We start from the raw sequence: 15,229 nt of genomic DNA on the forward strand, positions 1-15,229 counted from the left end.
TATACTTGGAAATAACATATATTACTTATCTGATATCAGTAAAATGAATTATCAATTGATTTGAGCCAGGGGTACTGTGTTTGGCAGTAGACTCGATGGTACACATGCTTACCTACTGAGCCACAGAGGGTTGCTGCAAAGTTACTTTCTACAAAACATTCTAATTGCCCTTATGACACTACTAAATTCCAAAGGACAAGGTTTTGTTTCTGCTAATGCCAAGTTATAAAACAGAATACTCTGCCTTCTAATCATACTTACAAAACAAGTGAAAGTTTGCTGAAAGATTTCTAAGAACTTGTTCACGAAATACAGTGACGATAAGTAGACTTTTCTATAATAGACTTAGAATTATTTCTGCAACACGGTTAAATATGAACAGAAATGTACAGCTTACCGTCTATTAGGGGTGGGAATCGACAATCCTAAATAGCCACTTGGTATTTGAGGCATTGGGTGGGTGGGTGGGGGGGGAGAACTTAACATCAAATAAAGTTTGCCTCCAAGGGAAGACTAGTTGCATTTTTCTCAAGCTCGTGTCAAAAGGCGTTCTGTCCCTCACATACAATAGAATCTGTTATTCACTGCTATAAACAGTCCAGGGTTTTTTCTAATGTGTCAAGACTGTCATTGCCAGAAGGATCCTGATGTAGAGACCTACACACTGATGTCTTGTAACCAAATCACACGGGATGTTAGGATGAGAGGCTCGAGATGAACAGGAAACAAGCTGCAGTCAGACAATATCAAAGCCATATTCACATTCAATATCAGAGCCAAATTCAAACACAATTTGCCTATTCACGACCCACATAAATTAATATGTGACAGGTCTGTCAAAATAATATGCTTCCTGGGTTTCATCTGAATTTACAGACTGCTAGCCAGGCAAATGAACCTTAATGGGATCTTGGGCTATATGAGGTAATTCAAGAAGCAACATGTTCAAAGCTGCAGTCATGTGCTGACACTTGACACTATCTCTGAACAAAGGTGTTTTTTAGTGCACTTGCCAAAGAGCAGTAAAAAGCACTATCTTTTTACTCAATCTCTTTTGAACATTGTCAGGTTAATAAATAACGAAGACTCCTGGATGATGTGTAGTAAGTTGGTGATCAGTTTCATAACCATGAAGTGGCCTAGTTATCCGGTTGAGGAGGTGGTTCGGACATACCATGTGAAACCTTTTCTTTGGATGCAGCAAAACAAGGGGCAATTTTATGATAAATATCACAGACTTACTTTCAGTAAGTGTATCTTTTTACTCAATCTCTTTTGAACATTGTCAGGATAAGTGTTGAAATATCACCCATTAAGGGTCAGATGGCTGAGCGGTTAGGGAGTCGGGCTATTAATCAGAAGGTTGTTGGTTTGATTCCCGGCCGTGCCAAATGACGTTGCGTTCACCCTACTTGCCTTGGGGAGAATGTCCCTGTACTTACTGTAAGTCGCTCTGGATAAGAGCATCTGCTAAATGACTAAATGTAATTATAGCTAGTGTGGTATCATGAGAGGCTAGACCACGGTGTGGGGTGTAGGGCAGTGCGTCAAAACCGGACAGATCAGAGTTTGTTCACCAACAAAAGAAATGTAGGTCAGGAAGCAAAACATAAAATTACTTTGAACACAAAAAGTTGCTCCTCGCATTGGATCCTACCAATGGTATCCTCAACTTAAAGCTCTTCTGGCATCGACCTATTTGTGCCAGGTACACTCTCTCTTGCTTGGTGTGCGTGTCCAGCCTTTTGTCCTCTCTCCCTCCTCCACCTGAGCTCCCGCCTCAGAGGACTGAGGCATTTGCACCTGTCGGTGTGGTGCATTCTGGGAAGCGTAGTTCTCCCGTCAGCCATCTTGTGTTATGGTAGCCACTCACAGAAACATAGCGCCACACTACCACACGTCCTCTCGTGATGCCACACAAGCTACTATTAACACTCTGAAGAGAATTCCTCATTAATATTTTTTCATTTGAAATCCATGTACTCAATGGGACTTTTTTAGGTTTTATGTAGTTTTTCCTGTGACACAAGCCTACCACCAGGTGGTCATAAACTGTACTGCGGGTCGCATCGATAATCAGCAACGTATATATTACTTACCATCCTGGAGAGGAGCATTGCTTATGATTGATTGAAAAGAGACAACTCTAATTCATTTCAAATCTTTATTGAATACCTATGCCACATAGCACAAAAAAACACCTGGATTACATCTTCGGTTCTTCATACTTTTCTAATATAAAGTGAAATGTATCTACCATGATACACATGGCTTCAAATCCCCCCCTTGCTATGTACATTATTTTACAGTGATATTTACAGGGTCTGTGCCACACTAGTGTGAGGTGGCAAGGGAATGTTTGGAGGAGCGGGACAGAGAGGTTTGGGGGACTCTCTTGACAGGCATCCAGTGACCGTATGGTGCCCTGCTGCTGTAGCTCTCCACTCTGTGGATTACCTTACTCTCTGCACTGGTGGCAATCATTGTGGGCTTGGCCACTGCGTTCTGGAAGAACAGGAAACAAAAATGTTAGCTTATTGGTTTAAAAAAAACAAAAACAATAGTACATAGCTAACCTTGTCCTTAGTGTTTTCAAATGTGGATACAAAAAAATAAGATTATAAGATATTTGTATTTGTGGAAAACTTACATTGATGCTGAATGAGATCCCCTTTCGAGTAGGTGACATCTTGGGGCTTGGGCCATCATCCTCAGGCTCCAGGTCACTGTTCTGTTACAGAGAACACAAAGACACTCATTTAGAACGGGTTCCCAGACAGATGAACAGCAGCAGATTGCAGACAACATTCCAAGTTCTTATTTTTTTAGTACTGACTATTGTAATAAATCCAACATACTGTAAATACATTATTCTGTAGAAGCATAAGCTGTCACTCATTTTACATGGCTTTAACAAACTGCAGCTCCCCATGCATTGTCTGCCTCAATGACCTCTAGAGGCCATTAAGAGATTCATAGAAGTGTAGAACTGGGACCAAACAAAATAAAAACCAAAATGGAAACCAGATAGCAAGGAAAAAAAAGACCCCTTCTCTGAGTAGCATGATGACGACGTGCTTTCCACAAGCCCATCCAGCACACAACTTGTGTACCAACTTATCTTTGGCATACGGAGACAGGGAAGAGTTCTTCTTTTTTAGATCTCGTCAGGAATAGTCACTATAACGCAGTCCAAACGCCTGCGCGTCTTCAGCGATAGGGGAGGAGGGCTCTGCTAAATAACAACGTACCCATTTCAGCTGTAAGCAAACACACATTTCAGAGTATCTACAAACACTATGTGTGTGTGTGTGGTGTGCTAACAACACTAGGTGTACTGGTGGATGAAAATCGTTATATTGAGTGGATTGTTGTAGCGTTGTGGATTTAATCTGAATTCCACTTGTTAAAGTAGAGTGTATAATAGAACAGAGCATTAATGCATGAATTGAATTGCAAGACAAATTCTGTGAGAAGGTAGAGTCCCGTGAACGGGCAAAACAGTCCATTCTTTGACACATGGCTATGACTGGACCTGTATAGGCATTGTGAGCACGGCAAGATTCACCAGATTGTATAACCTTTCACGCAAACGCATTGGTGTCACCCCAAGTCACATGACTGCCCTCTTATTCTCCTAATCCGAGGGGGGGCCAGGAGTGGAGCCCACTGTCATGTGATCTACAGGAACAAGGGATAAATACAAACAGAGCATGTGTGTTTCCCCCAGGATGGCGAGGTTAACAGGAAAACAATTCAGACAGCACAGAATGAGAGGAATCCTACAGCAAAAGACAAACGTAGACACTGTGTATGTTTGTGGTTGGTTCATGTTGATTTGAGTCAATAATACAGATATTATAATGTCTTGTTAGCTGAAATGTAAGAGGTTACCTTTGTTGTTGGGATAGTTCTGTCCTTAAGGTGTGTAGTGCATGAGCTGCTTTCAAAATATTAGTGAGGTTACAGTAGAAAGATTTTTTTTTTTAGTTCACCACAATTGTGTCAAATGATGATACTGGGTTTTGTTAGTAAAACCATTGAATTCCTTACAAGTACAAAGAGGGCATTATCCTTATTTTTCCAGTGAAATACACCTCCATCAGGGAAGGAAACTAGGCAATCCTGTTAAGCCATTACTTCCCTGTGTCAGACAAAGTAAAACATGACAGTTCTGGACTCAATGCTGACCACAGATGTTGCATGTTGATCTCTCTGGACACCCACCTGTGTTGGACTCTTCTGGAAGGCTGGCTCTAGTGTGACCCACCCATCTGAATTGGGCTGTGGTTCTGGTGTGGTCAGTCTGGGGCTCTCCTCAGCGCCTGGCTTGGTATTCGCAATCCAAATGTCATCCGTCTTTCCTATAATGAGGAACATAAGAATAATTTGTATTTTTTACTTGAGTTAGAATAAATAAGCAGTACAGTTACTAATGTGACATTACCAATTTAACATGGGTATTGATGCACAGCATTTTTGCCAAGTCTTACCATCCAAGTTTAGTCTAACGGTCAAGCGTCCTGGAGATCTGGAGTGGCTCCTGTTGGTCTTGGTGGATTTGGAGGACTTGGCCCTGAAACTACCCATGGGCTTCCTGTGGTCAGCTGTCCTCCCGGCTGAGGACCTGGGGCGAGAGCGGTGGCTGCTGCGACGGGGGGGGGATGAGGGGCTGGATGAGCGGGAGTGCGCCCTTTTGCGTTGTGGAGAAGAGTGGTGGCTACGCCTGTGCCTGCGAGGGTGGGAGCAACGGGAACGAGAGGCGGCTCTGTGGCAGCGAGGGTGAGAACGGGACCTGGGGCGGGGGCTACTGCTTGACGAGGAAGTGCTGGAGGAGGACCTGTGACGACGGCCTGTACAAGCCTCTCTTCTATGGGCCCGGCTACCGGAACCGGAGGAATGTTTACTGCTGCCATGACTACTTCTGGAACGGGAGCGTGTGGACAAGGGGGGAGAGGCTGAGTTAGAGAGCGTTTCCTGGTCGAAGACGAGACTGATCCCTTCACTTAGTCGGACTGCAGTCATCTTGGTGTGAGAGTCTTTCCTCATACTGATCACCTGTGGAAGGCATTTATGTTTAATAACAGACATTATTATCAATCACGGTCAGAAAATGATTAAATAGCAGACGAGTGGGTTGCGTAACTGTAAACCTCGTTCAATAGGCCTGAATTTAGGCCAGCCCATGGCCATGGCTGGTATTGCATAATACTGCGGGTCCCCTCCCCCAACCAACAGTTTTATCAGGGACAGGCAAAAACGTTTATTTTATTTTTTTTAAGAGTTGACTAGATAATGTTATCCAACTCTACAACAGACCAAACTTGAGAAACAAAGTATACAATTAAAACCAATATTTGGGATCCTTGCAGTAGACGAATACCGACAAGACCACTAAAGCTAGCCTAGCTAGAGCTAGCTAACGTAACGACGACGTTTGCATTTAGTTTACAACCACATACCTTGTTAATCCACGGCTCAGTTCTGTTATGTTGACGAGAATCTTACTAATTTTACGTTATTCTCACTGTTTAAAGTGAATTGTCGAAATTTACGTAGATAGTAATTTACTAAAACTTCGAATATTGTCCGTTGCCTTTGTTATGTCGTATATCTCCAAGCTGCGTTCTTTCGAATGGCCAGTGTGGGGTTTGCCAAGCGCATGCGTCATCAGAAGACTGGAAATTTCCACATTAAACTAGATCACGGGGTTTACTGTTGCGCATGTTTGCAGGTCTTGAGCACGTCCTACAATGTGAACAAATCTATTCCTTGAACGCCCTCGTTCGTTAACAAAAGCAAACACCATCTATAACAACGATATTAGCTGGTTGTTTATTATGTTTATTGGGGCAAATTGGGAAATAACAGTATAAGAACTTTGTACAAGACGAGGCTTTGGCCGATATACCCACTACGCAACGGGTAATATCGTGAAGTCATTTATATACAACGTTAACTCCCCTTCGAGTTGCCTATCACTGACTGAGCAGCTACCATAGAGTTGGCAGCTACCTATAAACAGGTCTTCTGCGCAATCTAAATTGTTTGTGGGTTAAGATCCATGCAATGGAGATTTTGGAGTTATTGCCTTCCAGTTTTGGATATGTTATCCTTACATACTTGTATAGCTGGATAATGTTGTGTTATCTCGGGATTAAGGTTGGGGGCGCCAGAAAGAAGTACGATGTCAAGGTAAAGCATAACTCCTTAGTACACAACTATGACTCTGCAAAATGCATGTTGCATTATTGTTGCAGACAGTTCATTGGAGTTTGTTCTGAAAGAAAAACGACTCGGCCGAATGAAATGAAGCGTGTTGTCATTATTGAGTTTTTTGTATTTTAACCAACAAACTGACATTTGTGTTTTTTCTCCACCTGACAGTACCCTACGATGTACAGTGACAAGGATCCAGTGTTCAATTGTATTCAGAGGGCCCATCAAAACACACTAGAGGTGTACCCACAGTGGCTTGTGTTCCAGACTATTGCCTCACTTGTCTACCCAGTATGTATGCATCCGTGTCCACTAATAATCTAATATAAGTTTTTAGTGCACGATTTTCCTATTCAAGGAATGCAACAACGATTTATGATTTATCTTGTATAACATGCCAGCATTATGGAAATGCAGCCAATTATGTGAGTTGTGGTGATCTGGTGTACTATTGGCAGTTATGTCTTTCCTTCTGTATTCCTTAGTCACAATGAATCAGCAGCATCTCATTTAGACCAAAAAAACCTGTTCTCTCTTATTTGTACATTGTTAATTTCCCTTCTTCTCTTCCCAGACCTCAGCGGCTGTGCTTGGGGCCATCTGGGTGACTAGCAGGTTCTCTTATGCATGGGGCTACTACACCGGAGGTGAGATAAACATTGGAACTATTCCAATATTTTTGTATTGCAGCAAGTTTTACAGACGATCAGGGGTTGATGCAATGTTAATCTTTGCATTTGTAGTGAATTTACGTCTCCACAGATGTGTGGCTTTTAAAAGGTTATTTCTCCACACACACCATTTTATTACTCTTCACCTAGTTGTGTTCTATCATTCAGTTAAAAAGGGACAAAGGGCAGTAGCAATAAAGGTGATAAGAGGTTTTGAAGCTCAAACAACAGTTGTATTTGATTGTTGACAATTTTGTCAGGTAATGCTTGGTGTGTGCATATTGTTAGGTTATGACAATGTGAAATGCTTCTTTGTTTTACAGACCCAGTCAAGAGGATGCAAGGCGTCTATGGATATATTGGGTTATTTGGAGTCATCATTCTTACAATTTCAGTGGCTTTGCAGTTGCTGGGAGTCATTTAGGGTGGATACCACCATACCAGTATATACTTCTGTAATGGCTTGTACCTTTCATTCCGATCACCACTTTTATATCGATTGTTCAATTTTTCATAAATGTTTAGCTATTTTGATGTTGTTCCATGTAACCAATACTTCAATAAAAATGTACAAACTTTCGACAGAATGTGTTGCAGCGGTATAGCCTACGTAATTTGGGCAAACTATTCGGTATGTTCTCGGAAATATGTAGGCTACATTAAAGGCTGTTAAGTCACTGCTAAATTGTTGACATTTTCACTTGAATTCCAGGAGAGGGTCACATTAATTAACGATAACATTGGTATCATAAAGAATATATAATAGTTATTTAAATGAGGTTCACCATCCATGCAAATTACCCTATGAATGACGGCCCGATGAAGTTGCTGCAGGAGGCCCGGGGAAATGATAACATGGAGATTGCTTATGTGTGTGGTCATTTCAATATGGAATCAGATGAGAATAGAACAGACCTCAACATACTGTATGTTGATCTATGGAAGTTCTCACAATGTCAAAGAGACAATGAAATAACAATGGATTCACCTTGTACTGTCCTCTTGAAATAAAATAAAACACTCAGTTCATAAGACGTAAAAAGGACTGTGAATGTGACTTCACACAACAATCACAAAATGTTATTTGTTATAACAATAACAACAGATTTATATCCGAGTCTATTCATCATGATAGCATTCATGACCCCATGATTATAAAATAGGCTACTGTATAAAATACGTGTTTGTGGCCTTAACTATTAGTTAGTTAGTTGATAGTTAGGCTTGTAGCTGTTCAATACGGACTATTAAAAAAGCGTGGAATCTAGTGCGCATGCTTGTGTGTGAGCGCTTTGACGGAAGCTAAGAATCTAGCTGCGTCTGGGGGGTCCACTTCAAAAAACAAAAAAATAAGGTATTTATGTCTACAAATGACGAGTTACCATATTAAATTATGTTTTTTTACATTCTATGGTGAATGCGGCTATTGTTGTTAGCGTGTATTTGTCTCACATTAAACGGAATATGAAAGAAGAAGCCTTCAAGGAAATGCTTGTTATTGCTGCCTAACAGCTACGAACAATAGCCAGGATGCTATAATAAACACACAAGGCCTGAACAAAGTTGGATAGAGCGCTAATTAACCGTCATATAATTATTATAATAGATTTTAGGTCAATTTGGAAACTGAACGTGACGTTACATTAACGTTGCTACTGTATGCGATTACATGCTATTTCTGTGGGCAAAGGATTTAGTTTGAGAGCATCAGAGCTGCATTTCCTTACTGCGCACCATGACATGGCTAACCATGTAAATTAACCATTTGGCATTGGCGAGAAAATCTTCAGAGATCAGTGTTATTTTACATAACCTAGATGTGTTGGAGACATTCACCTAACACATCCCAAAAAATTTAAGTGGTATTAGTAGGTAACGTAAATGGTCATCACGATGTCTCGGATGCGTAGTCAAGCGTCAAAATGTCGTGTCCGACGAATCATCCATTTCAAACGACAATCAAGTTTCTGATGCACAGAACTGCCACCGGTTGTTTAATTTGTAACTGTCCAAAAAAAAAATATATTTTTTTTTTCTTTATGGTCTTCAAAGTCATGTCAGGATTTTTAGACAGCATCCGGTGTGGAGACTGTGAGTGCAATGTTGACTGGGGGGAGAGAAGAAATACCATAGCATCTATAGCAGCTGGAGTCTTGGTAAGTAATATGACTAAACAAAGTGAGTTATATTGACAGGAACTTTTCTAGGGTCATGATCAGAGACGTGTTAAGTTTTTAAGCAACTTTATACAATACAGAATAGCTTCCACAAGTATGTAAAACATTCAAATCTAACAACAAACACTAATAATACTATCAAACTCACATAACAGTTGTAGCATAACTCATAACACTCATCGTGTGTTCTTTTTGTAGTTTTTCACTGGATGGTGGATCATCATTGATGCAGCTGTGAAATATCCAGATGAGGCAGTATTTCATCATGCCTACCACACATGTGGTGTCATTGCTACTGTGGCTTTTCTCATGTAAGTCCCACATTGTTCTTGGTCCCACAGCTTACTCAGCAATTTTGTGTAATGGACCATGCCCATGTTTGATGGGTAACTTTGGTTTCTTGTGAATTTAGGATCAATGCCGTGTCAAATGGCCAGGTACGAGGAGACAGCTACAGCGAAGGCTGCATGGGACAGACAGGTTTGTACGGGATCTACCACACAATTTTCTGCACAGTATAGACAAGTATTATTTTAAACTCTTCCTCCTATCACTCTCCAGTACCTTCATGGTCCTAACCAGAATGTAGGTAGGTCCATGTTATTTGACAGTCACTTGCTATTATTGTTTATAAAAAAAGGTCTACACAGCTGTGCGGTTTGTTGCACAACTAGCAAATGCATGCAGTCCAAATAGTTTTGATCTTTCCACTGCTAACCTGGTCAACCAAATTTTCTCTTGAATTGGATTTTGGGATGCCAGATACGGTTTACTTTGTATACGTGTGACACACCGCAGTGCTCCAGATCCTAACCCCCTCCTCCATCATGTGTGCAGGCGCTCGAGTGTGGCTCTTCATTGGCTTCATGCTGGCATTCGGCTCGCTCATTGCCTCTATGTGGATTCTTTTTGGAGGCTTTGTTGTACCCCGTAAGTCTTACAACCATGTGCATTGTTCTGTACATTTCAATATAAGCCTCACAGAGTTCATGTTACCAAATTGAATTGAGTTAGTCACTCCTCAGTATCAATACCACCCACCGTGCCAGCTATCTTTTCGGTGGCGTAGCTGGTATAAAAACGGTATTTACAGAGGATGTAGTTGCAGTCATCGTGCCAGAGCACCTGAGTGCCCGGTGTGGGAGGAATCAGAAGGAAATAATGCTGCTGGTCGACGCAACTACTCCTTTAAACTTATTTACACAAAGCCATCTTTTTGGAACCATTTAATAGACTTTGATGTAATGTTCTGTTGATCATAAGCACACAAGCAGACTCAGTTGATGAAGGCCAATGCCACATACCTAGAGGCATTGTGTTTGGTATAATCCCATCTGTCATATGTAGTGGTGTACCCATCATGTTCTTTATTTCTCAACAGACAAGGATGTGGTGTATCCTGGAATAGCAGTTTTTTTCCAAAATGCTTTCATATTCTTTGGGTAAGTAAATTTTTACTTGGGAGCTCGCTTAGTCCACATGGTCTAATTAAAGTCTAGATATGAACAGTTTTCTACTGCGAGTAATACATTTTTGATATATGTTTATTTAAGAGTGCACAGGTCGGAGAGTAGTTACCTTCAAGTGAGGTTATTCTTAAACAACTCTCATGATCATTTTAAATGATGTGCCCACTCTCTCCTCCAGGGGCTTGGTCTTCAAGTTTGGCCGCACTGAGGACCTGTGGCAATAGTGGATGAACCCCTGTATTTCGGTTTTAGCACCAATCTTTAAAAAAACAAAACAAAAAACACTACCTTTCTCAATTTCAAGCATAACATTTTATATTGATCTCTTCAATTAACATGTTTAATGTAAAAGTAGTTTGCTTCTTGCTGTACAAAGGAAAACATTTTGATATAGACTTTGGATCTACAGATCCTTGGAATATGGGTTAATCACAGGACAGTCTGTTCACGGCACAATTAGTAAGCCATTTAGTTACAGTAATTTACGTCTTTAAAACAAGGTGAAACTATCCTAATATGTTTGAATATATTGTATTCCTTGTTCTGATAAATTGTGTACTCAATGTTGGGGAAAGCGTGAATCGTTGAGGTACAACCATCTCTGCAAATACCAATGGTTTAGCTGTCAATACTGTGTTTTGTACTTTTACATTTACTTAAAAGATTGTAAAAAAATATATGATGGCGATTTGTGTTTTTTTTTCTTGGGAGGACAGGCCTAATTGCATTCATACCAGGTTTAATAAATGGAATGCTTATGGATGAAAAGTCATGCTACTGAAATGAGAGCAAGAGACGATGTCTAAGGACTATGTCTGTGACTAAGAAGAAAGTTTCACAGCAAATATTTAACTGACTGCAGTGCATGTTATGCATTTACCTGTGTAATAACCAAACTATGAGGTCACTTTATCAAACTGAAACATGCATTAAACAAAACATGTACAGATAATCAAAGTGTCTTTATTCACTGCTCTCCCATCATGTTCTTGGCTTAACTCACATGACACACAACATACATTATGTTGGACCTTCAATCATTCCTTTCCAAATATCCATGTCTTTCTCCATAAACTTCTCACTTGTGCACTGCAAGGTGGGGAAACTGAACATAATAATGATATTGCATTTGTTAACTTTAACTGCACACGCTTTGATCCAAATGACTCATTAGTGCCGATGAAGAACAACTTTATATATTGGTCGTTTTATGTACTAACACCATGATAGTGTTCAATTTACCTCCCAGAAGGCCTGGTCGTCAAAAAACTTTTTTTCTTGGGGTGGCCTCCAAAAATTCCACTTCAAAAGCATTCCTTAAGATTAAAATACAGTTTGTGAATTGTATTTGTTACCACAGTAACATAAGCATGGACCAACAGTAGCAATGTGATGGAGGCACAGTTAAATGTCCAGTAAGAGGAACCATCTTGTGATGCAGACTTACCTGCTATGACCCCCAGTGCCATACTGAGACTCAGCGTGACATTAAGAGTGCAAATGTTAAACACTGCACAACGAATAGCCCTGGAAAAATGTTTTTAGAAACAAATCAGACATGAGCAAATGTTACTCTGTGAATCCATACATGGTGTCATATTGTCAGTGTGCCTACACACTTTGCATCAGGCAACACAGAAACTACAGCCATGTCTGGTAAATGTGAACTAACGTACGTTGTGAGGTCATCAGAGTCAGCAAGCTGAAGGAGTAGATGTGCCAGCCATCCCAAGATGCCTGGCAGCCCATGGACACTGAGGACACCACAGGTATCGTGGCATTTAAAAGCAGACAGCAGGTGGGGCTGTTGGACACAAATCAACTAGATATGTTAAACAATGGGTCATAGAACCGAGACAACTTTAGAACTATTCCTAGAGGTGTAATTGTTTTTTAAGTTTTGCACCAACCCGAACTTTGTGCAAATTAGTCGAATTAGCTGGTTAGACAGGTGCATCAGTTACAACTGAGATTAGTTCTTAAAGCTACAGGAGGACAGCTCTTCAGGACAAAACAAATTAGTGTGACAAAACATTTTGGCACACTAATTTGATATTTAGAAGTACCCGAATGTATCTCAATCCTAATGTCGATATCATTGCAGCAGCCAATCCAATCGTCATGGCTACCCACGGCTCACGGACAGCTGACATGGAAACCCCAACAGCTACCCCACCAGCAAGAGATGAGCTCTGGACGTGTACCTGAAAGTGGAGCAGAGAAACATGCCTACTACACAAACATGACAGTGAGTCAGCTTTGGTTTGAAAAGAGTCCACTGTGGTATAGTAACCAAATTGTCATTAATGTGTGGGAACACCACAGGCAAAGGGCATCTTATCAACATGTTTCATATCTGACACATAACGATGTATTTTGTCCACGAGACATATTCATAAATGACTATGACTTCAGGGTATAGTTACCAAGTTGAATTTCCCTGTGGGGCTGGAAAGAACTGAAACCCCAGCAGCGGTCACAGCACTAACGGACAGGGCTAGGTAGGTACTGTAGACTGCTGTCAACTTCCTCTGATGGTCATTGGGATCTACCAGGACCGAGTTGAAACTGGGCCAGAACATCCACAAGAACAGAGTCCCTGGGAAACAACATCAGACATCACCAATCACATTGAGGGCCTTGATACATAGTCATGCCATACAGGGAATCAGTACGGTATTTTAAAGTGTCAGGTGTTACATATTCTGCATTGGCCTAGCTACATTAGTTCCTAGCTTATTGTGGCTTTCCTGCATGTTTGGTGACACTTGACTCCAAGAAACAAACAGAATACTTACCAAGCAAGGAGAACAGTCCTGTCCTGCGATGGATTTTCTCTTTCTCGTGTTGTTGCTCTGAATCCTCACTGTAGAGGACCCATGACATCATCAGTCCAAAGAAAGCACCAAAGATGTGAAGCAGCATGGTACAATACAGAGGCTTCACCTGTAGGATGACAGCACGACTGCATAAAATGACAAACATCAAATAGTTACTAATGAATCTGTCAGTCCACATTATGTACTCTCCTCTTTCCTATAACCATCAGTGTCGGGGTGGTAATGTTGGGGCTTACCCTCAGGTAGGTCTGGAGGATCCAGCCATTCAGCACAAACCCTGAGACCTCAATAAGGGCGATGAGGAGAAGATGGACAGGGTTGGTTTTCCCAAGTACAGCACCAATGGAAATGAGGGCTGATGCTGCACACATCTCAGCAATCACCAGGCTGACTCAAACAAAGTAAATGGGATTTAAACATTCAACCCAGTTTCTATAAAGTTTCAAATTTCAGGCCCAAAAACAGCTGAATAAATTGACTAAATCAATCTCAGTGATTCATCAGATCAGATACCTTCTGAGGTTTATTATTATCTGTCCTCTGTGATACCAAGATTCTAATCCATTTAAGATGAGTGCCCACTGGACCGCCATGGCTGCCACCAAGAGGTTGAAACCAGAGCCACTGAAGCTGTACCTTGACAAGAATGTGGCTAGGAAGCCAAACCCAAGAACCACCATCACATTGACATCCTGAAACTCTGTGCAGAAAAGAAACACAGGATGGCCAATCATATTCAGTTTTGTATTGAGAATTTTTCATGAGTTGTGTTTCTCTGCAGTGAAGCTAAGCCGTTGGAAGATATATTTGTGAGAGACTACACCCATCCAAGAGTTAAAGCTGACCTAACTGTGTGCTTATCATTGCCAAACACACCCCTCCCCATTCTCTTTGATAGGGTGTTGGTCTCTCTTTTGCTCTGTTTCTCTCTCATTCTCTCTTTCTCTCTCTATCATTCTCTCTAACTTTCCAAAACTGCCCATTTTGGTTACATGTATAAAATGTAAAAATCACATTATTTTCCACCCATAACATAAATTATGTCTGTAATGTTTTTTTGTAAAAAAAGCAAGTGATATTTTCCGAGTGTTCAAATTTACAAACAACATCAATACAAACCATGTTAGAAACATACTGTATCAAAATCTTTAAAGACAAAACATAGGCCTACTTAACTCTTGCCCTGGATCGAATTACCTATTAACCTCACCTGCAATAATGTTCCAAAAACATCAACTCACCCGCGTAAAGTAACTTATCATCCGATATGTGGTGGTCATACTTTACACAAAAAAGGAATATTACAATGAAACTCGTCTGCAAGCATATGAGCAGAGGAAATAGTCGAGAGCGTAGACTTGGTGCGTACTGAGGAGCCATAGTTTACTACTGCGTAAAACCTGCGTACTTGTAAAATACTGATCGGACGTTGGCTCAAAAAGAATTTCAAGTTGATCGATATGATCGCTCGGAGGTAGGTCTAAGGAATAAGGGTCTCATAATAGTGGTCACATAACAGGCTAGTTGTCTCTCAGTGTAGTAGTAGGACAAAACACTGCAGGGTCTGTCTCCAGATTTCATGGGTGCCATACTCTACGTTTCTGAAGTTTTAATTTCTTTAAAAACAATAACATTATGAGATGACAGCTAGAGTAAATATATTTTACCAAGATGTCTAGGCTAAGCAAAAACTTAGTGTATGCAGACAATTATCAAATCAGGTGAGCGGAATTAAATATTGTGTTCGTGTATTTTATTGTGAGACAGAGGGACAATGTAATGACAGGCAACCCAATCATGGGCATATAACGAATTTAACGTTGGCAGAGCATCAAGCAATTTAGGAAAGAGTC

At 40.8% G+C, this 15,229-nt stretch overlaps 4 protein-coding genes across 5 annotated transcripts in view; 2 read left to right on the plus strand and 2 right to left on the minus strand.

Annotated features, from left to right (window-relative positions):
* The window catches only part of mgst3b (microsomal glutathione S-transferase 3b), a 167,322-nt gene extending 159,845 nt beyond the window's left edge, over positions 1–7,477 (plus strand). Inside the window, exons 2-5 of the mRNA XM_062468743.1 lie at positions 6,065–6,195; positions 6,388–6,510; positions 6,794–6,866; positions 7,214–7,477. Coding sequence (XP_062324727.1) covers positions 6,070–6,195; positions 6,388–6,510; positions 6,794–6,866; positions 7,214–7,314 — 423 coding nt within the window. The 5' untranslated portion in view covers positions 6,065–6,069 and the 3' untranslated portion in view covers positions 7,315–7,477. The remainder of the gene's footprint in view (positions 1–6,064; positions 6,196–6,387; positions 6,511–6,793; positions 6,867–7,213) is intronic.
* rsrp1 (arginine/serine-rich protein 1) lies at positions 2,151–5,651 on the minus strand. The gene is made up of 5 exons (XM_062468739.1): positions 5,463–5,651; positions 4,494–5,058; positions 4,228–4,364; positions 2,651–2,731; positions 2,151–2,505 (listed from the first exon to the last, which is right to left on the minus strand). Exons 2-5 carry the CDS (start codon positions 5,047–5,049, stop codon positions 2,335–2,337), a joined length of 945 nt encoding a protein of 314 aa, XP_062324723.1. The 5' UTR covers positions 5,050–5,058; positions 5,463–5,651; the 3' UTR covers positions 2,151–2,334.
* A 580-nt stretch (positions 7,478–8,057) lies between the features above and the next one.
* Positions 8,058–11,493, plus strand: tmem50a (transmembrane protein 50A). The gene is made up of 7 exons (XM_062469706.1): positions 8,058–8,244; positions 8,943–9,046; positions 9,266–9,378; positions 9,480–9,547; positions 9,905–9,997; positions 10,449–10,509; positions 10,715–11,493. The coding sequence occupies exons 2-7, from the start codon at positions 8,945–8,947 to the stop codon at positions 10,758–10,760; spliced, it is 483 nt and encodes a 160-aa protein (XP_062325690.1). The 5' UTR covers positions 8,058–8,244; positions 8,943–8,944; the 3' UTR covers positions 10,761–11,493.
* Positions 11,166–14,798, minus strand: rhd (Rh blood group, D antigen). Of its 2 annotated transcripts, XM_062469705.1 has the most exons (10): positions 14,618–14,798; positions 13,890–14,076; positions 13,613–13,763; positions 13,335–13,482; positions 12,963–13,135; positions 12,603–12,740; positions 12,213–12,340; positions 11,984–12,063; positions 11,779–11,852; positions 11,166–11,641 (listed from the first exon to the last, which is right to left on the minus strand). In XM_062469705.1, exons 1-10 carry the CDS (start codon positions 14,754–14,756, stop codon positions 11,615–11,617), a joined length of 1,245 nt encoding a protein of 414 aa, XP_062325689.1. In that variant the 5' UTR covers positions 14,757–14,798; the 3' UTR covers positions 11,166–11,614. The 2 variants fall into 2 exon arrangements, 1 of the variants encoding a protein (XP_062325689.1); XR_009931378.1 differs by having other exon boundaries at positions 11,779–12,063.
* Between the last annotated feature and the right edge of the window lie 431 nt (positions 14,799–15,229).

This window comes from Osmerus eperlanus, chromosome 9 (assembly GCF_963692335.1).
Source record: "Osmerus eperlanus chromosome 9, fOsmEpe2.1, whole genome shotgun sequence".
NCBI lineage: Eukaryota > Metazoa > Chordata > Actinopteri > Osmeriformes > Osmeridae > Osmerus > Osmerus eperlanus.

What these genes read in the sequence shown, in the direction of transcription:
- tmem50a (XM_062469706.1), top strand. Translation starts at nt 8,945, where the DNA reads ATGTCAGGATTTTTAGACAGCATCCGGTGTGGAGACTGTGAGTGCAAT. An exon ending in AGGCTGCATGGGACAGACAG is followed by an intron (nt 9,548 to 9,904) that starts GTTTGTACGGGA and finishes TCATGTGTGCAG; the next exon opens with GCGCTCGAGTGTGGCTCTTC. An exon ending in AATGCTTTCATATTCTTTGG is followed by an intron (nt 10,510 to 10,714) that starts GTAAGTAAATTT and finishes TCTCTCCTCCAG; the next exon opens with GGGCTTGGTCTTCAAGTTTG.
- rsrp1 (XM_062468739.1), bottom strand. Translation starts at nt 5,049, where the DNA reads ATGAGGAAAGACTCTCACACCAAGATGACTGCAGTCCGACTAAGTGAA. An exon ending in CGTTAGACTAAACTTGGATG is followed by an intron (nt 4,365 to 4,493) that starts GTAAGACTTGGC and finishes TCCTCATTATAG; the next exon opens with GAAAGACGGATGACATTTGG. An exon ending in TCCAGAAGAGTCCAACACAG is followed by an intron (nt 2,732 to 4,227) that starts GTGGGTGTCCAG and finishes TCTCTGTAACAG; the next exon opens with AACAGTGACCTGGAGCCTGA.
- rhd (XM_062469705.1), bottom strand. Translation starts at nt 14,756, where the DNA reads ATGGCTCCTCAGTACGCACCAAGTCTACGCTCTCGACTATTTCCTCTG. An exon ending in TGATAAGTTACTTTACGCGG is followed by an intron (nt 14,077 to 14,617) that starts GTGAGTTGATGT and finishes TTTTCTGCACAG; the next exon opens with AGTTTCAGGATGTCAATGTG. An exon ending in GGCACTGGGGGTCATAGCAG is followed by an intron (nt 11,853 to 11,983) that starts GTAAGTCTGCAT and finishes TTTAATCTTAAG; the next exon opens with GAATGCTTTTGAAGTGGAAT.